Source organism: Oryctolagus cuniculus, chromosome 18 (genome assembly GCF_964237555.1).
Source record: "Oryctolagus cuniculus chromosome 18, mOryCun1.1, whole genome shotgun sequence".
Taxonomy (NCBI): domain Eukaryota; kingdom Metazoa; phylum Chordata; class Mammalia; order Lagomorpha; family Leporidae; genus Oryctolagus; species Oryctolagus cuniculus.
Genome location: NC_091449.1, coordinates 10,148,339 through 10,155,782, shown reverse-complemented (window position 1 = coordinate 10,155,782; position 7,444 = coordinate 10,148,339). Strand labels below are relative to the sequence as shown.

The following is a 7,444-nucleotide window of genomic DNA, read 5'->3' as shown; positions in this document are numbered from 1 at the left end:
GGGGCGGGGGAGGGCGGGCAAGAATGCCTGACCCGAGCCAGATCCAAATTCACACGCTGCGCTCGCACGAGCAACCTCGCGGAGGCCCCAAACAACCACAAAGGCACCCATTAATAATAGTAACAAGAGCTGCCATTCAGGCGGCGACCGCCACGTGGCAGGCACTGTCACAACATTTTTTTTAATAAGCGCCTGACACATGTAGACACAGTCAACCCTCCTGCCAGCCCTGGGGAGTAGAGGCTACCCTTAGCTCCATTTTTACCGAGAAACAGAGGCACCGGGTGGAGGGGGCGGGCGAAGTGCTGTCCCAGGGTCCGCACCCCTACTCGGGGCACCACTCGGTGCCCCAGGCTGGGGACTGGCAGGGACAGGAAGCAGCCTGCAAAGGTCCAGGCCGGTCCTGCGGTCACACTCAGGGGCCCTGAAGCAGACATGCGCACACACACCTGCTGGCTTCTCCAGGGCACCCCTCACTCCCCCCCTCCCCCCAGGGACGGGAGTGTGAGCCCAGCCCACGCAGCCCGGCAGGTGGGGGCGGCAGGTGGGAGGAGACCCTGCTCCTGCCCACTGCCGGCCCTGGCTGGGCGCCCTCGGGCCTGCTGCCAGGGCAGGGAGAAGATCCAGCTCCCTGTAGCCTCCCCCGCCTGGGCCTGGCTCCTTGGGACGGGATGGGGACAGGTGGCCGAGAGCTGGTGGGCTCCTAGCTCCCCGGACTGGGGCGAGAGGGGCCAGGTGACTGTGGCCCCGCCCTGCCCCAGCCCGGACCCAGCTGCTCCCAATTCCAAAGAAGGGAGCACAGTGGGAGGCGGCTCCTGGGCTCCCCCAGCCCCTGGTGGGACCTTGGCGGCCTCCAGCAGGGAACAGCCTGGGCTCCATCTGTGCACTGGTGGCCTTGGTGGGATGTGAGGCAGTGGCTCCTGGCTGGGGTCTAACCTCGGCACAGGGCCCACACACAGCAACTGTCGGGGTCCCACCCCAGCATCACTGATAAGGAGTCTAGCCTCAGACCCTCCACACAGCTCTTGCCACCCACAGCCCTTCCTCTGGATCCCGCCTGCAGTGTAGACCTTTGAAGAGGGCTAAAGGTAGCCTCTCCAAAGGTCTAACCTCAGACTTCTGTGCTGGGTGGACCATGCAGCCTCATCACTGGTCTAAACACAGGCCTTCCCGCAGGGGTCTAACCTCAGACCCCTGCCTTACATTTGACACTGCTCCACAGCAGTTCCACTTTAGCCTGTCTGCCCTGCCTCTGGGCCTGGCCCCGACTCCCCCGGCCCGCGGCGAGGCCCCTCCCTGGATTCTGGACAGCGCGAAGCCCGGCACACAGCAGGTGCTCAGCGGATGCCTGCCAAACAAAAGGATGACGACACCTGTGACAGCCTTGTTCCTCCAACACAGAAATCCTTGTTGGCCTGATGAGTCTCGTCAGGACGGGAGGGGGCTGAGCGGGACACTGGGGCACACCGGAAGGAGGGGGCTTGCCAGGGCCAGGGCCCCTCTATCCTGGGGGCTCCCCATGACCGGCCCCAGGCCCGAGAAGAGGGAGGGTGTGGCTGCTCAGGGGGCTGGGGGCTCAGCAGGCCCTGGAGCCGCCCCACCCCCCAGGCCTTGTGAGCGCCGTCTCCTCCGCTCTACTTGACGCCGAAGCCGTGTGAGCACCAGCTCTGAGGCCTGGACCAGGCTGTGCTGTGGGCAAGGAGAGGGGAGAGCGAGCTGAGACAGAGCCGAGGGCTGCAGGCTAGACCACAGTGGCCAGCCTGCAGCCGGATAACCCTGGAGCCAGGAGCTCGGCCAAGGTGGAGGGCAGAGAGCAGAGCACAGGTGTATGGGGGAAGGGGTCTCTGTGACAGAGGCTAGACCCCGGGGTGGGGGGCATCAGTGCATTTCCATGGGAGGGACAAAGTCTACACTCAAAGGTAGGGAGCTGTGAGCTTCCCCTGCTGGAGGCGGGCTGAGGTTAGACCACAGGGGACAAAGGCGAGACCCAGCCGAAATGGGTACGTCAGTGCGCAGGGAAGTGGCAGATCAAAGTGGAGGGCAGAGGGATCTGTCACAACTCCAAGGACAGAGTTAGAGCCCAGCTGGAGGGTCTGAGGTTAGACCTTAATAGAAGAGACGGAGAGGCCAGAGTGAAACGGCTTGAAATAGATCACAGGGGCCGGCGCTGTGGCATAGCAGGGAAAGCTGCCACCTGCAGTGCCAGCACCCCATCTGGGTGCCTGTTTGTGTCCCCGCGGCTCCTCTCCCATCTGGCTCTCTGCTAATGGCCTGGGACAGCAGTGGAGGATGGCCCAGGTGCTCGGGCCCCTGCCACCCACGTGGAAGACCCGAAGCAACTCCTGGCTTCAGCCTGGGCCAGCCCTGGCTGTTGTGGCCATCGGGGGGAATGAACCAGCAGATGGAAGACCTCTCTTCCTACCTCTCCCTCTCTCTGTGTAACTCTTCCTAAATAAAGAAATCAGTTTAATGAGGGATGACGTGCCAGGGGTCACAGTACAAGGGAAGCCCTTCCTCCCATAAACAGACCCCAGTCTCTTCCATGGAGGTCTAACCTCAGACCTCGGCTCTGATTCTATCCCTAGTCTATGCTATGGAGGTCTAACCTCAGACCTCACCATTAACTCTAACCCCAGTCTCTTCCATGGAGGTCTAACCTCAGACCTTGCCACTGTCTCTAACCCCAGTCTCTTCCACGGAGGTCTAACCCCAGTCTCTTCCACGGAGGTCTAACCTCATTCCATTTCACTCAGGTCTAACCTCTGTCCTATCTCCTGTGGCTCAGCCTCAGACCTTTCCATCTCTTTCCCTTGAGGTCTAACCTGGGCTACTCTGCTGAGGATCAGACTAGAGGAAAAAGGCCATGCAGACACTGCAGAGGAAGCAGAAATGCCCAGGGAGCCTGCATCGGAGCAGAGGGAGGAGAAGGCAGGTGCCGGCTCGGGAAACGAGGGTGCAGCCGGAGAGGTGCGGCCTGGTGGAGGCGCCGAGGTTAGACCCTGTGCCATTGGGATGGCTGCAGGTTAGACCCCAATGAGGGAAATGGCAGTTGCAGTGCTGCGGGACAGCCAGAGGTCAAAGTGCAACAGAAGACCGAGGGGTCCCAGGGCAGGCGAAGGGGGAGGCCGGCTGCAGCGGGGCCGGTGGCCGTGGAGAGGAGGGGGCTGCGGTCAGGCTGCAGGGAAGGGCAGGGTTCGGGGCAGGCTCCCGAGGCCGGGGTGACGGATGTCGTGCTCACAGTGGTCCCTGGCCGACAGGGACCGCCCCCAGAATCTTCTCTCACGCACCCCAGACCCCTGCCCCAAGGCCCCGGGGCCCCAGGCTACCTGCAGGATGTGCACGCCCTTCAGGGAGACCACGGCCAGCTCCTGCAGCCCGTCCCCGGTGAGGTCCACGTGCGCCATGGCCAGCAGCGGGCTGCAGAAGCTCCGTTGCCACAGCAGGTAGAACCCCGGCTCGGCCTCGGGGGGCCCGGCCTTGGGGGGCCCATACTTGTAGCAGAGCAGCTCCTGCAGGGGGAGGGGGCCCGGTCACTCGGGGGGGCCCGCGTGGAGGAGGCAGGTGGGGGCGGGGCCCGTGGCTCAGGCCCCACCTGTCCGTAGGTGGCCACCAGCACTTCCGGCCGCCCATCCAGGTCCACGTCCGTGACCAGGCCGCAGAGGACGCTGTCAAACTGGTCGCTGCCAGGCAGGAGGAGCTGGTCCCCGAGGCCCCGGCCCAGCAGGTCCCTGCAGGGCGGACGAGGCAGGGCCTGGGGTCCCCAGCAGCGCCTGCCCGCAGCCCTCGGGGTCCCCTGTGGACGTCGTCACAGCCCCAGCGGGGCCACCCCCTCCCTCCGCCCCCTCCCCATCCAGCCCTGGCTCTGCAGCCTGGGCGTCCGCGCTGCTCCCGCACATGGAACCCCGGGCGGTGCAGGCTGGGGAACTGGCAGCCCGGCCACCCCGAGGGCTCCTTGCCGGCTGAGCCTGGGAGGGCGCGCCCTGTCCACAGGAGCCCACTGGGCCGCTTCCGGAAGTTCTCCCCTCCCCCTCTGAGAACCATAGGCTACACACGGGGGGGGGGCAGCACTCCCGTTCCCCCACTGTCCCTGCCCCTGGGCCTCAGCAGTCCCCACAAGACAGAGGCTTCCATGCCCCCGGCCCCTCCCCGGGTCACACTGTACCCACAGGGACCTCCTGTGGAGAACAAGGCCGGGCCCAGGGTGCAGGTGCAGGCCCCTGGCCCTCTCACCGGTACACCACGGCCGGCTCCAACATGCTGGCCACCAGCAAGCTGTGCTCTTCCCGCTGCGGCCTGTCCCCGGGCTCTGGAGAGGCACGGGAGTGGGGGAGGGGAGGGAGAGGTCTGTGGGGATGGGCTCCAGGCCCTCCTGCACACCCCATCCCCTCGAGCGGGAAGAAGACTGGAGCTGGTGCTAACAGGGTAGGGTCAGAGGCTGGCCTGAGGCCAGGTGCCAAGAGGACAGACAGGAGTTAGATGGTGGTTTAAACAGTCCAAGGCTAGACCACAACAGGAGAGTACACAGGGGAGTCTCAGGCTGGACTGCAGCAGGGGAGGAAGACAGCAGAGCAACCCGAGGGGTCGAGGGGGTCGGGGGACAGAGGCCAGGTCAAGGGGAAGCCAGCAAGGGCCAAGCACAGGGGAGGCGGCCAGCCCGGGGAGGCGGGGCCACCGTGAGGGCAGCAGCAGCAGCAGGGCGATCAGAAGAAATCACAGCAAGAGAGGTGCAGGTTAGACCACGAGGGGACGGCAGTGGACACGACTCCAGGGCAGAGGTCTGAGGCTAGACCAGCGTGGGAGGATGTGGATGTGGGTTGGACCACGGGGCAGATGGCAGAGGGAGGGCGGGGCCGAGTGGGAGTGAGGGATGCGGGGGGTGAGGGCCCAACGCTTTGGGAGAGGGGCAGCTGGCTCCCCTCCCCCACCCCCGCACCCAGCGCTCACCGTCTGGGCCTGAGAGGCTGAACAGGATCACTCGGGACACGGGGCCGTCCTGCAGGACCGTCCACACCTGCAGCACCTCTGTGAGGAGGGCGCAGACTCAGGGCCCGGCCCCGCCCCCGGCCCCACCTCCCCTCCTCGGCCCCGCCCCCACCTCGGCTCTGCTGGTCCACGTGGGCGACGCGGACGTAGCCGCTCTGACAGCCAAGGGCCGAGAGGCGCCGGGTCGTGCCGGGGAGGCTGCGGACGTCCAGCCAGAGGACGCTGGGCAGGAGCGGGTGGATGGACGGACAGACGGACGGGACAGGCCATCGCGCACCCACACCCCACACAGCCCTCCCTCCGGGGAGCAGCCCGGTGTCCCTGGGGGTCCTTCCCCACACCCGCTCACTGGGGTCCCCACGGCTGACCGATTTCCCGGGGGCCGGGGCGCGGCCGCTGCTGCCTCCCTCCGGGCTGCCCAGGCCCCCTAAGGCTGCCACCGGGCTACCTGCTGGGCAGGTCCGTGAGCTCCGGGAACAGGTTCTCCACCGGCTGCTCCTCAAACTGGTGCAGGCCCTCGTCCTGGGGGGAGCGGGAGTGAGCCCCGGGCGGCGCCCGCCCCCGCCGCCCCTGCCGCCCTCGGCCCCGGCCTCACCTCCTTGTAGAGGTGGATGGCAGGGTCGTTCCCGCTCAGCAGAAACACGGTCTCCAGCTGACCCCCGACCTGGACCCTGCCCGCGGAGCGTCCAGAACCTCAGTGTGGCAGAGCAGCCGCGTGTCCGTGAGCCCCGCTCCTGCGGGACCCCTGCAGCTCCAGGACCCAGGCCCTGCAGCGGCTCAGGGCACAGCCGGCCGCGCGCAGCCCCAGCTGCAGGTTTCCCGGGCCCCTCAGCTGCTGCTTCCAGTCTCCCCGCTGCAGGCGCGTGGAGCAGCCCCCGAACACCAAGCCTGCGACCCCTGTGCCAGACCCCGGGGCCTTGAGACAGGGCAGCGCTGTGGCTCCTGCCCCGACCCGCGGGGCTCCTGGCGTCCACCACCCTGCGGAAGTCTCAGCTGGGCGCAGGGGCCCAGGGGACACTCACTCTGCATGGCACAGCTGGAAGGGCGTGAACTGGAGCTCCAAGTTCAGGCAGCTCTCTGCAGAGGGCACAGGCAGGTGGGCACGGGACACCTGCCAGACCCCCCCCCCCCCCAGATGCTTCCCAAGCCCCGCTCACGGGCGATGGAGTCCAGGTTGTACTCAGAGCCAGGCTCGTAGTCGCAGTAGATGTTGAGGAAGGGGCTGCCCTTGTCCCCTGAGTCCTGGGGGGGTGGGGGGAGTGGCCTTAGGGGGAGGGGCGGCAGGCTGGGGGGCTCAACCCACGTGGAAGGGGCAGGCGCTCGGGGTACCTTGATGAACGTGATGCCCACAACCAGGCCCCTCTTTGGGGGCGACTTGTTAAAGGTGTCGATGGAGACGATCTCGGCGTCCACTGGAGGGCAGAGGTCAAAGGTCGCGTTTCAGGGAGCTTCGTGACCCCTGATACTCCAAACTTGAGTGGCCGCTGACCCTCCCCACTTCCAGGCCCTTACTACCCCTGCGCTGGCACCAATGATCCCATGATCCCGTCAGTCACCCTGATCCACTGTCTTTTTTGGGGACCGCGCTCAGCCAGGGTTTCAGGAGCCTTCTCAACTCTGCGCTCCACGCGCCACCCGCCCCCCCAGCTCTAGGGCGCCACGCACCGGGGATGTAGTTGAACTGCAGCTCCTTGGCCACCGGCCGGATTTTCTGTCGGAGGTCTTGGTAGCGGAAGCCCAGCACCTTGCCTTTAAGGGTGGCGGCCAGCAGCTCCCCGCGGCCACCAGCGCCGCCTGCCAGCCCGTACACATTGCTCTGCGACGAGAAGCGCGTGAAGCTGTCCTCGCGCAGCGGGCAAGGCCCCGCGGCCACGACCGCCTCTCCCATCACGCCCCTCAGCCACCCAGCTTCCCGGGCCGCCCTACCCAACCCGGCCCACTGGGCCAGGAGCGACTTGAGCCACCGGCCGGCGGCCCGCCCGTCGCGCACTGATGACGCGAAGAAGCCGTCGTCGCTGCCCTTTACTGAAATGGCGGCAGCGCTACTGCGCATGCGTACTCTCCCTTTGCATTTCAGGGCCAAGCGAGGGGCTGCCGCAGGAGTGGGACCCGAGACGGGACGTGGTGGCGCGTGACCCCTAGCTATGGGCCGTGTGGAAGGTAGAAGAAACATAACTGCTCCTAAGGGTTTCCCACTAGCGATTTATTCCAAATTTGGGCATGCCGAGGTGGGCACCCTTTTGCAGGTGGACTGAGGCAGAGTCGCCTACACACTCCCAGGCAGATAAACAGGCGTACCGGGACCCAAACAAAATAACGCCACAGTCCGTTATTTTTAACAATATTGCCTTTAAGGATTTGGGGGTGCGGCGGGATAAGCCGCCGCCTGTGACATGGGCGTCTCATAAGGCCACCGGTTCAAGTCCCGGCTTCTCTGCTTCTGATCCAGCTCCCTGCTCAT

At 66.0% G+C, this 7,444-nt stretch overlaps 1 protein-coding gene across 1 annotated transcript; it reads right to left on the bottom strand.

Annotated features, from left to right (window-relative positions):
• Window positions 1–1,384: 1,384 nt before the first annotated feature.
• KPTN (kaptin, actin binding protein) lies at window positions 1,385–7,051 on the bottom strand. The gene is made up of 12 exons (XM_002722888.4): window positions 6,649–7,051; window positions 6,313–6,395; window positions 6,141–6,225; window positions 6,006–6,060; window positions 5,579–5,654; window positions 5,432–5,505; window positions 5,096–5,205; window positions 4,945–5,022; window positions 4,231–4,306; window positions 3,593–3,728; window positions 3,327–3,509; window positions 1,385–1,689 (listed from the first exon to the last, which is right to left on the bottom strand). The coding sequence occupies exons 1-12, from the start codon at window positions 7,034–7,036 to the stop codon at window positions 1,561–1,563; spliced, it is 1,473 nt and encodes a 490-aa protein (XP_002722934.3). The 5' UTR covers window positions 7,037–7,051; the 3' UTR covers window positions 1,385–1,560.
• Window positions 7,052–7,444: the final 393 nt, after the last annotated feature.

Coding starts and splice junctions, on each gene's coding strand:
- KPTN (XM_002722888.4), bottom strand. CDS start 7,036: ATGCGCAGTAGCGCTGCCGCCATTTCAGTAAAGGGCAGCGACGACGGC. Junction 5,023..5,095: donor CGTGGACCAGCAGAGCCGAG/GTGGGGGCGGGG, acceptor CCCTCCTCACAG/AGGTGCTGCAGGTGTGGACG. Junction 1,690..3,326: donor AGGGCGTGCACATCCTGCAG/GTAGCCTGGGGC, acceptor CCTTGCCCACAG/CACAGCCTGGTCCAGGCCTC.